This window comes from Mandrillus leucophaeus, unplaced genomic scaffold (genome assembly GCF_000951045.1).
Source record: "Mandrillus leucophaeus isolate KB7577 unplaced genomic scaffold, Mleu.le_1.0 Scaffold339, whole genome shotgun sequence".
NCBI lineage: Eukaryota > Metazoa > Chordata > Mammalia > Primates > Cercopithecidae > Mandrillus > Mandrillus leucophaeus.
Genome location: NW_012103576.1, coordinates 2,597,894 through 2,622,312, shown reverse-complemented (window position 1 = coordinate 2,622,312; position 24,419 = coordinate 2,597,894). Strand labels below are relative to the sequence as shown.

The following is a 24,419-nucleotide window of genomic DNA, read 5'->3' as shown; positions in this document are numbered from 1 at the left end:
CCAAGATCATACCACTGCACTCTGGCCTGGGCAACAGAGTGAGACCCTGTCTCAAAAAAAAAAAAAAAAAAAAAAAGATACATGTTATATAAAAAATAGAGAAGGTAAATAGGATTGGGACTGTGGCAGAGAGATAACTTTTAAATAGGTTATCAGGGTCACTGAGAAAGTGACATTTGAGCAAAGACTTGAAAGAAGTGAGAGAGTTAGCCATGCAGATATTTATAGGGAAAGCATTCTAGGCAGGTGGAAGAGCTAGCGCAAAAGCCCTATGATGGGAGAGTGTGTTCATGGAACAGCATGAAGGTCAGTGTGACCGGAACAGAGTAAGCGATGGGGAGGAGAGTAGGAGATGAAATCAAAGAGACAATGGAGGGGAGGAACAGATCACATCTGGCCTAGGCAATTAAAACTTTGGTCTCTATTGTGAGTGAAATGGGGAGCCATTCAAGGGTTCTGAGTAGAGGAATTACATGATCAGACTTAGGTTTTAAAAGGATCACTCTGTCTGTTCTGTTCAGAATAGACTGTAGGGGGCAAGGGTGAAGAAGGAAGACTAATTAGGAGCCTATTACAATAATTTATAAAATGAATCATGGCAGATACAAACTAAATCATAGCAGTGGTTATTGTGAATATGGAATGATTACAGACATATATTGTTAGGTAGACTGACATAATTTTCTCACAGATTAAGTGCACTGTGTGAAGGAAAGAAATCCATTAGATTTGGCATTCACTATTTAAGTGAAAATGCCTTAGAGTGATGCACTACAGTTTTAGTTCCAATACCTTCCATGTGGAAGTGCACCAGAAAGGGGTATGCTTGAAGTTGGGCTGGAAGAGAGTGCGAGGAGTATGAGGTCAGGAAGCAGTTGAACCTGACTAAAGGGCAGGTATGTGGCAAGTAGAAGTGATGGACTGAAGACAGTCATATGAAGCAGACAAGTAAAAGGTTTTTGAGGTCAGGAGTTGGACTATGAATCTGCAGGCAATGGGAGCCACAGAACAATTTTATGGTTCTGTATATGTGACAAGCACTTGGATGAAATGTCAGGTGGGACACGGGGGAGGGAATGGATGGCAAAGATACTTTCTAATAAAGCAACAAGAATTAGAAGCAGACTGGATGGTGAATAAAGAGACTGTATGAGTCCCTAAATCACAGGACCTCATTGCTGAGAGGAATTTCAGAGGCCACTGAGTGTAAGAGAATATACCAGAGACAGGCAGGAGTAAGGAGTGGGGTTTATAATTGATATGGTTTGGCCCTGTGTTCCTGCCCAAATCTCATGTAGACTTGTAATACCCTATGTTAGAGGTGGGGCCTGGTGGGAGGTGATTGGATCAGGGGGTGGATTTCTCATGAATAGTTTAGCACCATCCTTTTGGTGCTACTCTTGTGATAGTGAGTGAGTTCCCGTGAGATATGGTTGTTTAGAAGTCTGTAGCATCTCATCCCCATTCTCTTGTTCCTGCTCCTGCCACATGAGACACCTCGCTCCATACTTGCCTTCTGCCATGATTGGAAGCTTCCTGAGGCCTCCCCAGAAGCAGAAGCCACTATGCTTCCTGTACAGCCTGCAGAACCATGAGCCAATTCAACCTCTTTTCTTTAAAAATGACTCAGTCTCAGGTGTTTCTTTATAGTAATGTGAGAATGGACTAATACAATAATCAAGGCCTGATCAGGCAGGGTTGGTGGGCTGAGACAATAAAGGGTTCAGTCACACCAAATCCCTGTTCTTCCTTTCCTACCCTGCTCTTCCCATCTCACCTTCACAAAGCAATGTCTTGGGGCCACTAACAACAGTGTCACTTTTGCCATGCTTTCAGCAGAGAACTAAGAGAAGAAGCACTTCTATTAGTGTTTTCTCCACCCAAGTAATCCAAGTCCCCTTTGAACAAAACTCAAGTTCTAAAGAGCAAACAGAACACCAGTTTACTTTAAGCTGTGTCAAGAGTTTTATGTTTGAATTCAATTCCAAGGCCAAGTTTCTTCCCAGAAGCCACCAATTTACTGGTGCTGGTTGCCCTGTAAGCATTCTTAATACAAGGATGAAGAACTAAAAGACAGAGCCATGGGGGAGATATGGTGCCCTCTTACTCTGTGGCCCTTCCAACTCAGAACTGAAGAGGCATGGCTGCAGGTGGGGAAAGATAACAATGTATTTGAGAGATGTCAGTCCGTTTCTTTTACTAGAGGCTATCAAAAGTTAGAGCCTTTTTAAGCTATATATTTCTAGATTCATTTGAAGACTGCTCAACAAAATGGTCTATGTGTCATAAACAAGGCATCTGTGTTATTCTTTAGAAATTTAGAAACTGAACATCCTGTAAAGTCAACTACTGCACCCAACCTGGACATTATAGGGTGTGAGCCACCCTGTTAGCTTAGATGTGCTTGAGACCATGAAAGCCTGCTGCAGGCTGATTATGCGATAAATGAATGATTAAATCAGCAGGATTCTACCCTTTCATAAGCAGGAGGTTTTAACACTGGCAGTGCCTAAATTCATGGCTTTTTACGTAGAAAAGGTACTATCAGGAATGCACAACTTTCTCTAATCTGAAAGCAACATGCTGAAAGGTAAAAAAGGCCATTGCCCACTTGTAGGGACAGTGGAACTAAGAGTAAGAGACAGATAAAATGGTGCTGCTCATTCACTTAGGCACTAAACACAAATCCAGGAATGGCCATTTGAGCTGGCAAGTAAGGCCTGCAAGGGCCATCTTATTCTCCATTCCCTAATTCTCCTTGTGACATACTAGCTCTTCTCTCAATACAGTCCTCTGAGATGCTGGCCTCCTAGATTTCTTATTGGTCTGGAAGGATGTCTCCTGTTGACAACCACGTTCAAAAACCAGAAGAAAGCATAAAGATCTGTTTTTTTCGTTTTCTAGCAAAAGGGGCCAAGATGATCTATCCAGCCAACCCTGATTGATTCTAAAATCCTCTCAGTTATGAGCAGACCATACTACGTAAAATCTGGGTCCCCGCCAGGGCTTGGGCCGTGATTAACTGATTCCTATTTAAGGTAGGCAATGAAATATTTGTCTGAAGTCACATGTCAAAGATTCATATTTATCCTGATAAGGCAAGGTCATTTGATCTATGTCCTAAACCACTGAATGTATCCCTTAACAAACAGCTCTAATCTTTGTACTGTAGTGGTGGTTCCCTTGGTATGCCATCCAATATGACTAGAACTATGCAAAAATCATTAAGGAGGCTTGGGGCACATGCGGAATCAGCTTCTAATCACTGAATGTATATAAAACTACAAATGCATTTGGAAAAAAAGTTTTAGTCAATTATTATTAGTGGGACATTTTAAGTAAAATATGGTCATCATATCTTTACACGTTTTAAAGTGAATCTAAGGAGAAGCCTGTTCATTACTGACAAAAATGGATCTCTACTTCCACATGAACTGCTTTGACTGGTGGCTACAAGTAGTGTGACTTAGTCTCAATATTCCTCTCTGCCCTTCCAATATGTTGAACCATGCCTCACTGTATATTACAGCCCATCGGTTGAATAGCAGTGGTTCAAGTGATGTATGAATAGCTGCTAGCAGTGGAAGATTCTCAGCACCAAATGTATATTCTCATGTGCCTCAGACCACACTCTGTCTCTGCCATCATCAGTACATGGGGCAGTTATGAAAAGGAAAGACTACAAATGATGGTGTTGAGCAATCTGCATGCTTCCTTCTTTACTAACACACGTGAATTCCTTACCAGACTGCATTAGAAACATGTATCATTTGTACTGCAACCTGCACACAGAAGTCTACTGTTGTGTACATAAAATTCAACCCTGCCTAGCAAGAGAAAATTTTCCTGTCTTTGGTTCTCTAGGTGAAGCTTTCGTACAAACATCTACGAAGCCCTTGGGTATTCTTTTGAAAAAGAAGAAGGTTTTCTTGTACACTAAAACATTGTGTCTTGTGTAGAAAAAAAAGCAGCTTATTACTTGGATTTGGAGGGAAGAGCGTGCAGCTTTTACAGTGTATGATCTCTTTTACTACTGGCATATCTGGAGGAATTGGTGGAGGTACTATTCCCAAACCAGGCATCATTGGAGTTATTGGTGGAATTCCAGTCATCATTCCAAGAGCAGGATCGAAGTCTAAAAAAGGAGAAGAGAGAACAATAAATGACACCAGGCAAAGTTAAGTGGAGAAAGAATGTTACTTTGTAAGCTTCAAATCAAAGGCCTTTCTAAGACAGGCAAAATATTTAACAAGCATGGTACTTAGTATTCCTAGGTCTTAAATATTATTTTATAGTTGTGCATTTTCCTTTGGGGATGGGGCCATTTTGTTTGACCAGGGCTTATTTAAGTCTCTGCATCTCACTGTGGCATCCAAGGTCTTTCATAGCATGGCCATGCCTTGTCTATTGATTTTGCCTCTACTAGTTTCCAACACACACTCTCTGCTCCATTCCGAGAAGGCTTTTTACTGTCCCTTGTACACGTTTTCTTTGTACAGTACAGCATGATATTAAGAGCACAGAGTTTTGGGGATCAAGCAGACCTGGGTTTTAGGTCTACCATTTGCTTAGCAGGATGAACTTCCAGTTCCTCGTCTGCAAAATAGGGTTAATATCACCTACGTTACAGGAAGCTGTGAGGATGAATCTAATGTGCTGAGCATAGGTTTGATAAATAACTACTCTCTGTGCCTTTGTTCATGTTGTTCTTTCTGCCTGGAACTATTTGAGCCTCTGCAAATTCTCCCCATGCTTCAAGGTCTGGCTTAAGTGTCACCTTCCTTGAAGAGGCTTTTCCAGATAATTCTGGTTCATTCTTGACTTTGCCTCTAAAAGCTATTGGTTCTATACTTGTTACCATTGACTTTTTTATTTTGCATCATTCTTTGTTTAATTCAGGGATGCCTCTAACATGTGTGGGGGCACCCAAACAAGTATTTTTTTGTGGGGCCTATCTACGTACACAATTTGTTTCACTGCTAATCAGTACTGGCAGCATTTTCGTGGCACAATCTCACGCGATACCATGAAAGAAATACCACACCAGCCAGCTGGAGTGGTTTCCTTGCCAGGCCACTCTCCTGGAACCAAGACTCTGGGGAGGATTCCATGAGTCCTGAAGCTTCTTGGGGCATCTAGTTCACTGCACATACAGGTCAGAGGATTGGAGAGTATCCCAAAGGGGAGAAATGGGAACTCAGGTATACATGTGTCCAGTTTAAGATTAGGGCTTCTCAGATGATAATGCCAGTCACAGTCTGCCCCAGACACTGCAGGGGAACTTAGAAAATTTCAAGAAAGGTACTTCTTACAACCAGAATACAAGAAGGAGCTGCTCTGGACCCAGGGCAGCTGCCCTGATGATACTGCCTGCTTGGCCAGTGCTTGGCTCTGGAAGGGGACTTAGAAATTATCCAGGTAGGCATTCCAAAGCACAGGGGCCCCTGAGGAGGAGCCCCACTTGCCTGGGTCTAAGGACAGTATTGATTTCATTGTTTAAATCTTGTCTCTAGATCAAAATGGAATTTCTCTGAGAGAAGGGAGTACACTCTACTTCTTTGTTTCTCTGCCTCCCACTTCTGTCTTTGCTATAGAACCACACACAGTGAACTGCAAACAAAAAAAGTACTGCAGCTTGAGGGGTTCTGGTAATTCAGGGGCAGTTGCAGCAGCAGTAGCAGGCCCTACTCCCAAAGACTTCATCATGTTCACCACACAGGCCAGAAGGGTAATGCCTGTACACATGTCCTTAAAGTGGCCCTGAAGTCACCTGGGTGGCTCTTTCTCTCTAAGATGCTGGAGGAGGTCAACCTAAACAGCAGGAAGAACCCAGGATTCCCACAGAAGCAGAACCTCAGGTCTGACAGGCACAATAAGAGTGAGATCTAGAGCTGGGCAGATGGGCAGGCAGGTGGCACATGGGCATCCCCTGTTACAAAGGCAGCCCAAACAAGCTAGGGCATTACCCAGTCTCTCACATGCCTTTTAAATGTGATGTCAAGACCCTGAAAATGTTTGGGAAGAAAAAAATTCTCCCAAAAGGAAGTTTTATTTTTATGAAAATATTTACTTTTAGCCCTCAAATGTTATCTCACTCAACTTGCATGTAGACACACACACACATACACACACACACACACACACACACACACACACACACGCACGCACGTACCCTCCTTCCCTCCCTCCCACCCACGGCTCTCATATCTATACTGTACTCCATATAGTGGTTATGTGATCTTGAAGAAAGTTTCTTAATATCTGTGTGCCTCCATTTCCTTTTTGGTAAAAGTGGGGGGCAAATAATGACATTTAGCTCAAAGGATGAAAGCACAGAACAGATATGAAGACCTCTGGCAAGACAGATAGTCCTGATAGGTAAGTTTCCTTCTTTCCATTTAAAATGTGAAAACCCACACTGATAAATCCACTGATTCAGGCATTCATTCACACATTCACAAACATCTGTGATAGGCTTCCTATATGTCAGGCTCTATGCAAGTGTTGGGGGTGGTGTCTGGGTTTCCTGTTGGATCTTAGAGAACCAAAATAAGAGCACTGTGGTTAAGAATGCCATTTATGTCTTTGGAAAATTTGATTCCTCATGCAGAAGATTTTGGAGAAATTGTTAATATTATCTTACCCATTTACAAACTGTTATTTTTCGTTAGGAAAAGATCAGATTAGATTGTGTGCCAACAAAACAATCCCATCTATTTTTCCTATTCTACTGAAATGTTTGTCTTCCTTTTATTGTTCTGCCTGCCTTCTTATTGTTATTCATATAGCTCTGTCACTCACAACTCTACCTTACCACAGATTACAGAAACATCAGTTCATTAAACAAGTTCTGCCACTTCGGCTGAGAAGGAAATGTCTGTCTCTATGTACTGCCTACTAATAAATGGAGACAAACAAAAAACAAATATACAGGATAACTATAACTCCTGACTGATGTACTTACCACTCTGCTGTTTCATATAATTACATTAATATTTTATAAATTCATTTAAAAGCAAATGTATTCATTGCATATGGCTAAAGCCAGAGTAGATAAACTACCCCTCTTCCTTTTGTTCAATATGCCAGGAGTTCCATAGGCTACACTGCCCATAAGGGCTTGCTAGGGAGCAGGTTGTACATGACATTTCAAAGGCTTCTATTACGTTGATTATTTCTTTTTGTTATCTTTAATCATTAGGCACCAAAGTGAATGTGGATTTCCAATGTCGACCAAGAAAACCATTTGAAGTCATGGGCTTTATACATATATTGCAGAACCTGAAAAATCAGAGAAGTCCAGCAATTTAAAACACACTGGGAATAGAACACCAGAGAAATTCTCTCCCTTTTGCAGGACCCTGGCCTGGCTTGTAGAGTACTACCAACAAGTACGTACCATTGCCACTTATGTTAGGAATTCAAACTTTCAAAGATTTGAAATCATATAAAAGAGTTATGGAAAAGGCCAAGATACTCCTCCAAAGTCCTTTTTGCAATAAATATCCTGTTCTGTTTTGCTTTTACCGTCTCTTCTAACACCATTTCCCTACTGCCTTCTTGACTCTTGGCATGGCCATTGCCGAAAGAGTCATGACATGTTGATTTGTATTCTCTCTCTTTTTTTTTGGAGACGGAGTCCCGTGCTGTCATCCAGGCTGGAGTGCAGTGGTGCGATCTCAGCTCACTGCAACCTCTGCCTCCTGGGTTCAAGCAATTCTCCTGCCTCAGCCTCCCTAGTAGCTGGGATTACAGGCATGCGCTACCATGCCTGGCTAATTTTTTTTTTTTTTTAATTTTTAGTAGAGATGGGGTTTCACCATGTTGGTCAGGCTGGTCTCAAACTTCTGACCCCAAGTGGTCCACCTGCCTCGGCCTCCCAAAGTGTGGGGATTACAGGCATGAGCCACCAGGCCTGGCCTGTATTCCCTCTTCTGATTCGTGTACTTCCCAAAGTCCCAACCCACTGGAAATTCTGCAAATGCTGTTAGCTGGGGTCAGCTTGCTCCTCAGACTTGCAACTCTACCATGTGATTTCAAGTAATGTTTCTATGTAGCTTTAAGCCTTCCTGCTACCTAGCAACTTGCACTTACTCAACCTTGGCAGAGTGATTATTGCCCATTCTCTGTATACATCTGAGCCAAGGAATTACAATGGAGGCAAATGTCATTTCTGTGCAGCTACCCAGTTATTCCTCTATCTATTCATTCAATATTTTGATGACAGGTCCTATGTCAGGTGTCGGGGTTTCAGAAATGAATAAGACAAAATCCTTGGCCTTATACTCTAGTTTGGAAACAACCACGCAAACAGTTACAATGCTGTACCATCAATGAATCACCATAATTGTTTATTAAGTGCTTAAAATGTTTTAGGTTCAGTGCTAAGCATTTTATATAATCACATTCTAATAGAGCTGTGAGCTTACATATTGTTATCCTTCATTTTATGGATAAAGAAATTGAGGGTCAACGGGGGTTTAGTTACGTGCTCAAGTTTACACAGCCAGTAAGAGGCAGACCTAGAATTCAAATCCAACTTGGTCTAATTCTAATGCCCTTAACCACTACACTGCCTCTCAATGTAGTATGACAATGGTTTCAATAAATTAATACAATTGCAGATATAAAGTGAAGCAAATTGTTGAAAAAATAAGGCATTTGGGCAACAAAATGTTTACATACAATTCTTTTTGCCCCAATGTGGTGGATTAAAGTTGGATACAAATTCTTTGATTCTCCTTCCATCAAGGTAAGGGTCTATGCCCTTATCCCTTTGAATCTGGATGGACTTTAGAACTGCTTTAACCAACAGAATATGGCATAAGGGATATTGTGTCCTTTTTGAGGCCCAGGCATTAAGAGAGATGCAATTTCTACCTTTTGTCTCTAGAAATGAGTGATAACGGGAGCTTTTCATCCTCATGTAAGGCTGACTACCCTGCTAGAGAGACCACGTGGAGAGGGACTTAGAGCAAATGGCAGAAGACGGATCCAGCTGAGCCCAGTCTTGTATCTGTCCTTACCAAGGTGCCATGCATATGAGTGAAGTCTTGAAATCAGCCTGCCACAACTGAGGTATCCCAGTTGATATCATATAGAACAGAAAAATTGCCCATTTCAGTCCTACCCACATTCCTCATCCAGAAAAATCTTAAAATATAATAAAATGATTGTGTTTTAAGTCACTAACTTCTAAGGTAGTTTGTTATATAGCAATAGATAAGGAGAATATCCAGCCTGGCTGCAGTGGAGTGTTATTGGTTAATAGAGTTAACAATTTTCAAGGAATGAAAATAGAAAGTACACTAAACAGTCAAACTAGACTGACCATGATTTTTCTCAGATTTTTGAAAAGGCGCTTTAGGATCCTGCAGGGCACAGAGCCACTGTCTCGGGCAACTGTTGCCACTACACTGTTGCTATATGGAAGGACCATTGTTCAGTTGGAACAATGTCAGATGACTGACGCTCTACTAGGTGTACTAAGATAACAGTTATCTACAAAACTGTAGAAACCTCAGAGGTGTTCTACATCTGATGTCTGACAAAGACACCACACATGCCTATTTTATGGTTCAACCCTAATAGTTTTTGGCAGGCCCGTTCATGTTGGCTTCTCTTTCTTTTTCTTTTTTTTTTGAGATGGAGTCTCGCTCTTATCATCCAAGCTGGAGTGCAATGGCATGATCTCAGCTCACTGTAACCTCTGCCTCCCAGGTTCAAGCGATTCTCCTGCCTCAGCCTCCCTAGTAGCTGGGATTACAAGCACGCGCCACTACGCCCAGCTAATTTTTGTATTTTTAGTAGAGATGGGGTTTCACCATGTTGGCCAGGTTGGTCTTGAACTCCTGACCTCAGGTGATCTTCCTGCTGTAAAATGCCACCTTTTACCTTTGTGGCAGGGGAGAGGAATACTAGCTACCCATTAATTGGCTACTTATTAATTTCCAGGTTTTATACACTGTATCTGACTTAATCTTCACAACAATCCTAAGGGATGGGAAATAATATTCCCTATTTTACAGATGAGGAAATTGAAACTGACAGAGACAACACAGTAAGGATACACAGTAAGTGGTACTCACTAAACATGCTCCTAACCATTAGTCTACACTGCTTCCCACAAAGTCCACAGTTTCATAGAGAAAGACAGATGCTCTTTGTCAGATTAGTACCTACCTACTCAACTTTGTATGTGGCCTTCAAACCTTCCTATCCAGGAGGCTATCCTGGGGTTGCGTATCTCTAAACCCAGAATTTCCTATTGAGATATTTGACACATGCATTGTCACAGTGTTTCGGGGCCTCTTTTTAAAATTCACTGTTGCAATTTTGTGCCACAAAAGAAGTTGAAATTGTGGCCATGTATCAACTGGAAGTAGGCAAAGGTAGGAAGTGACACACATTGACTATCTTGCTTACATTTTCAGAACGGGACCCTGGTTCTTACTGAAAGCCCCTTTACACTCTCAGAAAGGCTTTGCCTGCACTTAACGACTTCTCCCCATCCAAGTGCCCCTGGCCCGATAAAAGCATTTCCAATCTTTTAGGTGTTCCAGAGACCCCTGAGCCCCAGAAGGTAGTTTTTACTCACAGTAAAACCACTGAAATGCAACCACAGATTATTCCAAAATAACTATTTCAAATAGGATCTAATTATATATGCATAATTAAGCTATTTTATAGAAAGTTATGATTTCAACTGAGCTACATATTTCTGAGACATTATTGTTATTTCTTTAGAGTTCCTACAAAATTCATTGGAAAATTAAGAATTATGCCTGTGTACTGGGAAATTTTAACCCATTATAGTCCTGTCTCTTTTCTACATAGATCCTTTAAGAGACTTTTTAGGCAGTCTTTGTCAGATTAGTATCTACCTACTGAACCTTGTATCTCTCTTCTAATCTGAAGAGAGAACACAGATTTCCAAGCACAACCTGGCTGAGCTGTGAGATGATTCTCGACTTCTCACCAGCCCTCTTGGAGGCACAAGTTCCCAAAGTTTTACACAATGACTCTCAAATTCTACCGACATCTGTCCGGTTTCCCCAAAAGATCATCTAAACACTTGTTTCAGCTCAGCTGGAAAGGTGAGACAGGGCCTGGCTCATGTACAACAGCAAACAATCTGGCAACCTGGGATTGGTGGGTTATGTGGCACAATTTCAGTTCACAAAGGTCCTCCCAAACATATCTCAAATTTCCACCAGTGGAGCTTTATTCCTTTAGTGCAAGGTTTTGCAAAATCTCCCTTTGTAGCCCATCTTTCCTCAATTCCTTTTTATTCATTTACACTGTGTTCTTGCCTTTTTAGAACATTTGACAGGTCCAGAGTCATGCCCTCCAAAGGTGAATACCTTTGGTATTCACCTTTGGAGGGGCATTAGTGAGGACATTTCCCACAACATCTGTGGTTCCCAGATTTCTGGATTTTGGAAATGAATAAAATTATATGCATATTTAAGGTCACCAGCCTCTTAATTTGGCAAGAAAAGAAGTGGGGAAAAAGTAACAAAGAAACTAACCAATATCCTATTCATACAGTTCATAAAAGAAAGAACATTTTAAAACCAAAAATACAGGAAGTCTATCACCTCAGAATAAAGGGCAGTCCTTTCAATTGAGCAAATTTAGCTTCATGACAAATTTACTACATTTTTAGTTTTTACATTTTGCCATAGAAGGGTCGTGGCCTACACACCAGTGTTTGGGCTTTTCAGATCACTCAACCATTTCACTTAGCGTGCTCCCCTATATATGAAACTTCCTGTGAAAAACTTCTTTCAGAACTAGAATGTCACACACACACATACACACATTATTAAGGGCCATGAAAAGCTTCACTTCCCCTGAGGACTGGTGTATTTTTTCTTCATGGAAAAATGCATATTATATAACTGATCAGGTTTCCCTTTTTTGTTTTGGCTGCTTTGTCACAGGGGCAGACCAACTTCAGAAATCAGGTGGGATTCTATGACCTACACACCTGAATTTTAATTAACTTCCTACCTGGTCTTTGTCTTGTATTCTCATTTATATTTTCCCAGATGCTGATTTATTTTATTTTATTTTTTATAAATTATTGTATTTTTTCATATACTGTAATCTTTCTTATAAGCTGCCTCAAAGTCTTTGCTGAATGAGGTGATGTAACTCAATAGTTAACCACTGTCTCCATACTGTATACCCTTGCATACCTTCCAATAATTGATGCAGTGTTTCCTCTGCCTACACTGTTCTTAGTTCTTTTATCCTCCTGACATACTCCTATATATCCCTGAACACCTAGCTCAAATGTTACCTCTTTTGTGAACCTTTTCTGACCACCGCCATCTACCTAGCATTTCCCCTCACCATACCTGGGCTAAAATATACTTATTTAGAAGTTTCTGTTATGACACTTGCAACATTATAGTGTAGTGATATTTACTTTGTTGCCTCTGTCACTGCAACTTGAGCTTGAAGGCAAGGATTGCGCCATGCCCATGTTGGGATCCCCTATATCTAGCTCAATAGATCTTCAATGAATGGATGGATAAATAAAAGAACAAATGAATAAAATGAAAGGAAGGCCTTTGAGCTGTTGTCAGTGAAGAGCCAGCTCATATTTGAGAACATGTTGGATTAGGGAGAGAGTGTGGAAGTTCTAAAAGTATTGGAGTCACTATGAGGATAGGAAACTTTGTCTTTTTTGTTCATTGCTTTCTCCCTGGTGCTTCTCACAGTACCTTTATACTGGCAGGCTTCAGTGAATATTTCTTGTATGAATGAATGAATAAGCAAATAGTTTGACTCAGCTCCTTCTCCTAATAGTTTCCATGGGGAGTCTTTTCTTTTTTAATGATTGTTCCTATCACTGTGCATTTACTTATTCCAGCTAGTTAAGGTCATGAAATTCTTCTCTCAAAGATCCTCTGGCCCTTGAGCTTCACATACTCTTCCAAAGGCTTTAAATAGTTTAAAATATTTCCACGAGAAAACAGCTCCACAGCATTCACCTACACAGACTGTGATGTAGAGCGCCTCACTATCTGTATTTTGTGGTGTCTTCTCTGGGAGATAGGACCTCGTTCTTTGCGGGGACCTCAATACACAGTCTCTATTACATTGACCATCTCCTGTTTGTCCTTCTGTGGCCCAGTTAATCTTGTTGTTGCCAGTACTCAAGTCAAAATCATGATGTGCTTGTTCCCAAAGAAAAATATGACAATACATAGATCATAAAAACTCATACATTTTTGTTGAAGTAAAGTACTTCTGTAATATCAAGATAAATAACTAAAACATTTTTAACTTTTTCAGCTATACAATATAGAACTAATTCATATTCATAAAAGCAGGGTCTCAGTTATGTCCAAACCAAATGATGATGCCTCTGTCTTTTTGTTTTTGAAAGGATGATCTGGCACAACAGCTAACTGCCAGCTGTTGTGTTACTACGGGAGCTTGATGGCATGGAGGAGATTTAAATGAGTATCTCCAGGTGTAGATACGCTCCATGGTGAATCTTGAGAGTACCATCAGTAGCTTGAATTCAGGTTTGTTTTGAAGAGACATTAATTTTACCTGGTATATATAATGTTTACATATTATTGGCTCTTGGTAACATATATACTATGATGATGGACAGTGCTCTCCTTTCTCAGGATCGTAACTTTTTGCCACTAAAAGCATACTCTATTTGTGGCAGATATTAAAAATAATACAAACCGAAGGCCAGGCCTTCCTGAGGAGCTTGCAGAACAGTGGTCTGTCATTATCATACAAACTCCTTCTTTCTTTCTGTTCCCATCAGAGTTGGCCTGTTGGGTCCAGTGATAACTGCCTCCTTAAGAATGAGAAGGGCTTTGCTCTGAGAATAAGGTCCATGAGTCCATATTTTCCAATATCTTTCATTACGGAGCAGACACAATCAATACAGTGGGGACATCATAATGAGGAACTCTTCACTTTTTGGACTTCACAGGCTCCACACTTGGCTGCTAAGGATATTTTAATTGAGGGGAAAATAAAAGAAGCAGCAGGCAGTATTCAACAAGAAGCCCTTAATGGGTCCATCCTTGGATTCATCTGGAATGACTGGGGCAGAACGTTCTTTAACCAGAGGGCCTGACTCTATTGAGCTCCACTAACATTAGTCTTATTTGACCAGCTTCTCAAAGCAAATACTCTTGCAGGAAAGACAGCTGCTAGCCAGAGGGGACCGCCTGATCTGCCATCATTATGGATTAACTTTATTGAACCACAGCAGTACAAAACACCATGTTAGTTGAAAGGGAACTCCACACCAAACCTCAGAGATAGCCTGTTTCTACTCCCTACTCAATGAATATAATAACTATGCCAGACATTACCTTCATGACAAGTGTGTGTCTAAGAGACTCAGTATCCATGACAGTATAGATTAGAGGTCTCTAGGGGCAGTGAAGGAAGCTTACATTTTCACTTGTTTTTCATCAATGTCAAAAGACTTCTCTACTGTCACAGACAGGCCAGATGAGACAGGACAAAGAAAAGTCTGCTGGCTCAGTAGGAAACCTCCTGAGGAACATAAAAGTAGCTGAATTACTGAGCCTTTGATGGGTAACTTCAGGCAACAGCTCCATGAGGCTTATTTGCTGCCTTTTCCATTTTAAGAAATCTTGAGGTGTGGGGAGCTGATCAGGGAGATGTTTTAACCCATTGTAAAGATGGCAGGACTCTGTTCTCCAGACCCTGGCAAGAAGAAAGGTAGGCAGCATTGGAGTGTCGTGCCACCCTTCCATTTCTGTGAAAATCCCCAACAGATTTATAAGGAACAGGCATCAGTACTGTTAGACATATACTATTCTCTTCACCTGTTGCTGTCCAGTATTTCACCAGGGAAAAATTTCACCCTTGCCTTTACTGTCCTTCACTGTTGTTAAAGGTAAAGATGAGTCATAATTCAACTTTTTGTGAGCCACATCGCACATGTGAACTTGAAACAATAATAATAATAATAGCTGAGTTAATTGAGGAATTACTGTGAGCCAGGCATCATTCTAAGGCTTTACATGTATTAACACATGAATCCTCATAACAACCCTATAACATAGGTGTCATTATTATCTGCATTTTACAGATGAAGAAACTGAGGCATAGAGAAGTGAAGTAACTTGTCAACAGTCACACAACTGGTTAATGACAGAGACTTGAACATAGGCATTCTGGATCTAGAACCCCTGTTCAAATCTCAGTGGTAAACTGTCTTCCTAAAATAACACAGATACAAGAAAAACCAGTTCACACATAACTTAAGTGATTTTATACATAGCTTTACAAAGTATATCTCAGCCTGATGTTATTGCCCCATGCACTTTAAGACAAGAAGGGAACTACTGAACTAATACCAGCATTTCTATGACCAGGTTTCCAAACAGTCAAGTAAGTTTCACTGGAGCATGGTGGCAGGCAGAATCACTGAATTACAGGTCAAAGAGAAACCATTTCTTTACAGTCGTTAAGAAAACAAGATGTGGAGAAGGGGGCCAAAGGTAGAAATTAAAAATACTCTTGAGGTTTCAAATGTCTGGTTGAAGCTGGATGTACAGAACGCTTATTAGCATATTAGCGTTGACAGTGGCTGCATAGCATCCAAATACTTTCAATTTAAGTGGGAGCTTAGCAGCGATTTGAAGAATGTATGTTAGTACTTCCTCTACATCAGAGCATATAGTACTGCTAAGAGTAGTAATAATGATGACAGTTTATCTTTATTGGGTGCTTATTATATGGTAAGCAGTGTGCTAAGTATATTATTTAATGTCCACAGCAATCCTATGAGCTAGGACACTATCATTATCTCCATTTTACAGATGAGAAAAGTGAGGAACAGACAGGTCAAGTAACTTGCTTAAGGTAACATAGTAAGTGGCAGAGCAAGGACTCAAACCCAGGTAATCCTCTAACTTCAAGGCCTGTGTTGTTAAGCACTAAGCAAGATACTGTTATGAGGATTCAAGCCCTCTACCACACTGTTAAGAAAACTTACCACAATTTTCTAGCCTTATTATTGACCCCAGCTCAAGCTTTGGGTCTGTAATGATTGCCTGGTGGAATTTTTGTTCTCAATGCTAGGCCTTTCTTTTTCCATGTTATAGATGGGTGGCTAAGTATTGAATATTACTTTGTGAGCATAGATTTATGCTTATATATAATAATTTACAAATCATATGATATCAGTTAACATTTAGTCCCCTGGACCACAGCGCAGATGTGGCCTCAATATTTTTCCTGGGACTTTTACACATATGGTCCAGACTGTCATAAACTGGAAATATTTAAGTCAAATTAGATTGTCTAGTCATCTTAGACTATAAGTGTTGTGACTCAGGGACACTCTACATGGAGCTATAAAACAATATATATTTCAGTTTAAATTCTATTATAATCAAATAATAAAGAGGTACTAAATACAAAACTTGTTACTTCCTTAGAAATGTCTATGAGAAATACATTAATAATGATTTTTGAAGTATTTTAATAGCTGCCATTTTTGAGCACCTTCTATGTACCGTTGTGCTAAACATGATTTAATTGTCATCCTAGGAGTTAGGCACTATTAGTCTGACTTTGTAGATGAGGACACTGAGTCTCAGAAGATACACAACTGCTCGAGATCAAATAGTGAAAGAAACAGGCTTGGAAGCCAAGCAGACTGACTCCAGCACCTGACATCTTAACCATTCTGCAATATTGGCTCCTACAGTAACATTCACTGATCCCAGATTGGCCCCACTAGTCATTCAAAACCTAAGGAAATCCATGGTCCAATCACTGTAGCTCTCAAAGGATGTTTGGTGGTTCATTTCAATTGTTGTTGGTCTAATGGAGAAGAATACAGTCTGGTGAACTACAACCTATGGTATGAATTATAGTTTGGCAGAGTTCTTTGCACCTGCCACATATAGAATTTAGACTCCTTTTTTTTTCTCCACCCATTTCTTATTCACATACCTTTTTTTCTTCATGTTTGGTTGCTTTTATGCTTGTTTCTTGGCTTTTGATGTAACAACATTTCTTAATTCATTATTAGTATTGCTGTCTAGCATAGCCCACCCTCGTTATAACTTATAAGGATTTATAATCTGCACTGGAATTGTGAAATAATATTTTGGGGGGTGTAGCTAACTATATAAATAAATGGCAAGGCAAAATGGCATTACTCTAAATCTGTTTATCAACTTTAATGTGCCTGTGAAGCACCTGGGGATCTTGCGAAAATGCAGCTTCTGATTCAGTAGGTCTGTGCTGGGGCCTGAGATTCTGGGATTCTAAGTGGTTCCCAGGTTATGCAGGGCACACTTTGAGTAGCAAGGTTCTAGATTGGCCTGGTCCTGTTGTGCTTTTAAGTAGAGTCACAATTAATTGAATCTGGGGAGATTAATGTTTAGGCTGTTTAAAAAGCTGACTCAGGCTCCCTGAGATGGCAATTCCCAAATGTCTTCAAAAATTCATTGTAATGATTAATTAGCTCTCACTGTCCAGGAAGCTTTTTTGTGTCTAAACAAAACCCTTCAGGTGCTGTGATGTTCTGCTTCTCATTTTATCTTTAGTGGAGGCGGCGTTAGTCCACCATGTCAGTTCTATTACAGGTTACTTTGTTTATGTATATATGTATGTGTGTGTGTATTTACATACAGTTATTCAATGTTAAAAACAGTCTTTGGGCTGTCCTCCATCATCTCCTTTCTCTCCTCTAGGAATCTAAGATTTTGGAGATATCTACGTCAGTTCTCTTTCTGTCTCCATGTTTATTTGCCTCCTCTATGAAATCTATAAAATTACACAAGCTTTGTAATTCCTCGCCAAAATCCTCTTGCCTTGTATTTCAAAGAGCTGTTTAAAGCTTCAATGACCCTAGCCTGCATTGGATATACCCCCAGCATGTCCAAAGTGCAAAACGGAGTATACTAGTAACTACCGGCTACCCAGACTATAAAGCTCATATTACAAAAATGCACACTCTAGGCAGAATCTGGTAAATGTCAACTTCAAAATAAGTTGTGTCATACTGCTATATTTATTACCACATGGTCAATAAAAATAAGCACTTGCGAGGTGATTAAAAATAACATACCAGGTAAAATTGGTTGTCCAGCAATTCCCAGCGGTGCCATTCCAAGATTATTCATTGCTGTGGCCCATGCAGTTGGATCAGACATAGGTAGTGTCATTGCAGTGGAATCCACATTCAGAGTTCTACTGTTATCGGCTGAAAAGAAATGACAAGCAAAATAATTTGTTGTGTTAAGGCTCTAGCATCTAGTTTACTTATAAACATAAATTCTGGCAAACTCTTTAGGGAAATGGCTGGAGAAATGGACAAGTGGTGAATCACGCCTCAATGCCAGCTTTCTTACAAGGGTTAAAACAATACAGCTTGAACTGGCAGGAAGTCATGGAATTTGAAAGCAATTTACCAGATGGCATTTTAGTATAAGTGTTTGCTTCCTTCTCTCCCTTTCTTCCTTCTCTCTCCCTCTCTCTCTCTCTCTCTCTCTCTCTCTCTCTCTCTTTTTCAAGCATACTCAACAGAGGAGCTTGGAATGATTAAGAAGTTTCCTATTCTTCTCATAGTCCACTAGCATATGATTACTTCAGCAGCTTCTATCCAAACTACTTATGCATGTAAAGCAAGAAAAAACATCCTAGGGCTTCTGTAGTTGGCAATAAAAGATGAGAATTATACTCCTGATGTAATTTCATATCTTTGAGGCAGTACTATTGAATAGAGCTGGACACATAATCAGCAGACATCAAATTAGCTGAATGACAATTTTGGGGGTTAGGGGAACAATGAGAAAAAGCAGACTAGAGACACAGTCCCTGCCCTCAAAGGTTGTACAATAAAATTGAAGATACTGATGATGATGGTGATAATTATTACCATTATCACTACCTCCACCCACTACTACCTCTGTTGAACACTTACTGTATACCAGGTAAATCACTTGGCATGCATCATTCTCATTTAACTTTCAGAATAGCCCTATGAGGTAGGGACAATTTATATCTCCACTTAATAGAAGTTTTAGAGACATTTAAGAGAAGTTTTGAAAGGTCAAATATATTGTCCAAGGTCATACAGAATGTATAATTTTTAGCCACTATGCTTTACTGTCTTCAGTTAAACAACTAGGAAACAATGAAAGACTCAAATGGTATAGATCAGAAATGTTCCTGTAGTTTACGGTATGCAGAGCTACTGTGGCCTAAGCAGGAAATATTTCATGGAGAAAATAGGACTGAACAGAATGGACCAGATTTATATAGAGCATGTCACGAGTGATAAGTAGTTATTAGATAGGTAAAGTAAAGGGGCCAGACATCCCAGGAGCAGGAATGATGTAAGCAAAGACATTGAAATGGGTTTTATAAGCACGTACATGTACACAGTGTTGGGAGAGATATAGTCATGAGTCATCTGAGCACAAACGGACTTTTGTTTTGGGAAATTTTCCTCTGACTACTGATAGCTGTAGAAAAAATATTTCTATGGCTTTTTTCCTACCTCCCAGTACACACTTCTGCCAATTATAACCCATGAAGGCAACTCTGTTCTAACAGTAGCTTGCTAAAGTCCAAGGCAACATCAGGGCTGACCCTTGCCAGGGTTACTTATACATGTGCTCTTTTGGTCACTGATTGGTCAGAACAAGCAAATGCAAATGTTTAAAAACATTATTTCTGAAATATTAGTTTTTGTCATTTTTCTGTGCTGCCTTTGCCTCCTCCCCCTTAATCCCCTCTTCACACATATACAGTGATTGATGGCACTAAGTGTTCATTAATTACAGTCAGAAGTCACATTTCAGAGCTAGTGATTTCTCCATGTGTAGGAACTTTAGTCGTCATATCCAGCTTTCAGTGTTCTCTCACAAAGGCATATCCAAAGGCTAGAAATAGCCTCCTTGCAAATATTATCAAGAAAACAAACATGGGATGCTGAATATCCTTTGGGTTGAGAGTTTACATAGTGATAATTAGTCTACTTGGACTTCCAAGCCCCCAGTTAGGGGAGATTTTAGAAAATGTTATAGCTGAAAGATATCTTTAGAGATTATTGAGTCTACACCCTGATTTTCTCTGGTTGCTGGAGAATCACTCCCAGAAGAAACTGGTAGGTTTAGAAGGACTGGGACCCAATGCCAAAAATAATTCCTTGCAACAGTTTGGCTACTCATTGGTTCTGCAGTCCTGACAAATATTAAAACGAACGAACAAACAAACAAACAAACAAACAAACAGGAACACTTCTCAGTAAAGGATTTTGAGGTCAAAGAATGAGAATTTATAATGTATCAACCTAGCCAAACTCTGGACTAATTAGGGGTGGGATAAGTGTTTGGGGGAAGACAATGATCTCAATTACAATTTTGAGGGAAAATATAGTATTGTTATTTTCAAAACGTATAGTAATTCACAATGCTTGTTAAAATGTTAGCAAGTAGAGTTCCTGCTATGCTTGTTTACAGGAACAGATAAGGAACATGTGTAATTAACAGTATTATTTTGCCTCAATGAATGTGGTTCTTAAATACTTAGGAAATTTTGCTTTAAATGTCCTTCTTATTGCCCTTCCCTCCCCTAACACCCATCTCCACCTGTCAAAATCCCACTCATTTTTGAAGGGCCATCTCAAATGCTACCTTGTTGGTGAAACTGAAATGGCCAGGTGGGAAGGACTCCCTGGCAGAGCCTCCCACTGACCTGCACCCTGGGGTGGAGCCTTGGAAGTTCATGTGTTTGCAGTGGGAAGGAGCCTGGCCCCTCCTCTTCCTGGGTGGAACCTGGGATTCAATCTACCAGGTGGGAAGCACACCAGCAGGGATTTGGCCTTGCAGAGGGTCCCTGTTTCCCTTTTTTACCCCTTTTTCCCCAATAAATTTCATTTTTCTCACCCTTCAAAGTGTCTGCAAGCCTAATCTCTCACGGCTGTGTGACAAGGACCTGGCTCTTAGCTGAACTAAGGAAAAAGTCCTATAACAAAACCACCTCATTGGAATTAATTACTTCTTCTGATGTGTTCTCATAGCATTTTATCTAGAATTTGATTTTCACGTTTGCTCATTCTCTCACTCATTCCCTGCAAAGTAAACTTTTTTGAGTCTTACTATATGCCCTGCTGTTTTGCTAGTAACTAGGAATACAGAGATGAACAAAACTCATTTACTGCTCTGGAAGAATTCAAAATATAGTGAGAGGGACAGACATATAAACAATCCAATATAAATTATTATAATAAGTACTGTAATTAAACCAAGAGTGGAGTGCTCTGGGAACACAGAGGAGTAATTAAAGCTGCTGGAATGGGTTTGGGTATATGTGTTTCTGGTTGTGGGGTGAAGGAGGAATGCCATGGAAGCCTTCACTGGGAAAGAATCATTTGAAATGAGTCTTTAAGGAGGGACAGGATTTTCTTCCAGGTAGTGAATGGAAGACTGGGGTAAAAAGAGCATTCCAGTAACTGGTACCAAAACAGAGATATAGACCAATGGAACAGAACGGAGCGCTCAGAAATAATACCACACATCTACAGCCATCTGATCTTTGACAAACCTGACAAAAACAAGAAATGGGGAAAGGATTCCCTATTTAACAAATGGTGCTGGGAAAATTGGCTAGCCATAAGTAGAAAGCTGAAACCGGATCCTTTCCTTACTCCTTATATGAAAATTAATTCAAGATGGATTAGAGACTTAAATGTTAGACCTAAAACCATATAAAACCCTAGAAGAAAACCTAGGGAATACCATTCAGGACATAGGCATGGGCAAGGACTTCATGTCTAAAACACCAAAAGCAATGGCAACAAAAGCCAAAATTGACAAATGGGATCTAATTAAACTAAAGAGCTTCTGCATAGCAAAAGAAACTACCATCAGAGTGAATAGGCAACCTACAGAATGGGAGAAAATTTTTGCAATCTATTCATCTGACAAAGGGCTAATATCCAAAACCTATAAAGAACTCAATCAAATTTACAAGAAAAAAACAACCCCATCAAAAAGTGGGCAAAGGATATGAACAGACACTTCTCAAAAGAAGACATTCATACAGCCAACAGACACATGAAAAAATGCTCATCATCACTCGCCATCAGAGAAATGCAAATCAAAACCACAATGAGATACCATCTCACACCAGTTAGAATGGCAATCATTAAAAAATCAGGAAACAACAGGTGCTGGAGAGGATGTGGGGAAATAGGAACACTTTTACACTGTTGGTGGGACTGTAAAGTAGTTCAACCATTGTGGAAAACAGTGTGGCGATTCCTCAAGGATCTAGAACTAGAAATACCATTTGACCCAGCCATCCCATTACTGGGGATATACCCAAAGGATTCTAAATCATGCTGCTATAAAGACACATGCACATGTATGTTTATTGCAGCACTATTCACAGTAGCAAAGACTTGGAATCAACCCAAATGTCCATCAGTGACAGACTGGATTAAGAAAATGTGGCACATATACACCATGGAATACTATGCAGCCATAAAAAAGGATGAGTTCGTGTCCTTTGTAGGGACATGGATGCAGCTGGAAACCATCATTCTCAGGAAACTATCGCAAGAACAGAAAACCAAATACTGCATGTTCTCACTCATAGGTGGGAAATGAACAATGAGATCACTTGGACACAGGAAGGGGAGCATCACACACTGGGTCCTATTGTGGGGAGGGGGTAGGGGGAAGGGATAGCATTAGGAGATATACCTAATGTAAATGATGAGTTAATGGGTGCAGCACACCAACATGGCACATGTATATATATGTAACAAACCTGCACGTTGTGCACATGTACCCTAAACTTAAAGTATAATAATAATAATAATAATAAAAAGAGTATTTCAAGAAGCAAGAAGCACCAAGCATTTACCATTTAAATGACTGCTTTGGATTATTGATATTGTGTACCTGTCTCCCTTCTGCTGGCCTGCCTGCCTCTTTTAGGTCAGGGACTGGGTTTGAGGCATTTTCTTTCCTTATTTCTTAGTTTAGTGTCTAGTATAAAGTAGGTATTCAAGAAATATTTAAATTAATAAAGAAAATTAATTTACATTGATTTTGGGCACAATAAGTAATCTATACAATGACACTCATTGATTATTTGCATACCTTTTCAGAATGACAAATTGTCTTAAATAGATGGCATTATTGCTACACCAATTCTTTCTCTAGGACAGCTGAATACTTGTAGAAATTTGCTTAGTTACAACCAGGGATCTATGCCCAACCAGTAACTCAGTTTGATCTCATTAGCTATGAACTTTTCCCCATATTGGCATAATCATACAGAAAAGCTTGCAAAATTTTGTTTTAAAAGGGAAATCCCAGATGATCACCTCTGGCAGCAATCTGGATTCAAGGTCCACAGTAACAAAACATGTTGTGCTAAGCATCTGTTTAGAATTATCACTTAGTGGTGGAAAAGTTAAGTTCTGGATCCACTTTTCAGACTAGAAATGGACATCTAGTAATTTTCCCCTGAATCCTACAATCCCTGGTAGCAGCCAAGAATATTCAGAAGGTGAGTGCTACTGGCTGTCAAGTGGTCTTCAAAATATCTACCCCAAGTCTGAAGAACATGTCCTGCCATGCTGGTTCTCCTATTCTGCTGTGTGACAAGTTCTCAAGAGGTCAGAGATTGTAGAGTGGGTTGTAAGTAAGTGCCTTCTAGGTAATTTGGTTGAAGATATGGCACTTTGGAATAAGCTCCATTGGCACCAAAAGAATACAAGATTTGGAAGTGATCACCTACTTCAACTTGGTATCATTTTATAACTATCAAATCTCTGCCATCTGTTTATTTTTGTCTTGTTGATACATTGCTGATTAACTTGTCAATCACTGTCAAAGTTATTTGATTTTGAAGACTACACACACACACACACACATACACACACAATTTCCTCTGAAACAAGGACAACAGTATGTTGGTGCCATCTCTTCAACTATATTCTTTCATTAAGACAAAAACTCTCCTTCACTGATTATTTACTCTCCTACAATTCTCTTTATTATGTCCAAGTGTATATCCATTGGTTTTTATGCTTACTGTTATTTTGTTACACATTATTGTGCAAAGTTGAGGAGACAGTTTTGTCAACAAACATCTACTGAAAGCCTGTTAACCACAGGAAGCAATCCTGTCTAATCATCAAGAGCATTGGTCTGGGAGTCAGATGGCTCTGGACTAGAGTCTAACTCTACTACTTAGCAACCGTAATGTGCTCATTCACTTTCTTTCTTCTCCTCTTGCCTGCCTGCCTTCTGGTCTTCCTTTCATATTTACCATACAGTCACTGAACATTTTCTATGTGTCAGGCAGTATCGTAGATGTTGAGGATATTAGAGTGAGTCAAAGAGACCTCATCCCTTTGT

General features: G+C 39.9%; 1 protein-coding gene and 1 pseudogene across 4 annotated transcripts in view; both read right to left on the bottom strand.

Moving 5' to 3' along the window:
• Positions 1–24,419, bottom strand: part of ENOX2 (ecto-NOX disulfide-thiol exchanger 2) — a 291,251-nt gene that overhangs the window by 63,620 nt on the left and 203,212 nt on the right. For 3 of the 4 annotated variants that reach the window (XM_011988827.1, XM_011988828.1, XM_011988825.1), the window contains 2 exons: positions 18,107–18,241; positions 3,980–4,135 (listed from right to left, as the gene is read on the bottom strand). In XM_011988827.1, the coding sequence (XP_011844217.1) occupies positions 3,980–4,135; positions 18,107–18,203 (253 nt within the window). In that variant the 5' untranslated portion in view covers positions 18,204–18,241. Of the gene's footprint in view, positions 1–3,979; positions 4,136–18,106; positions 18,245–24,419 lie in introns of all 4 variants that reach the window. The other variant, XM_011988826.1, reaches the window with a different exon arrangement.
• Positions 13,034–13,506, bottom strand: LOC105545814 (annotated as a pseudogene).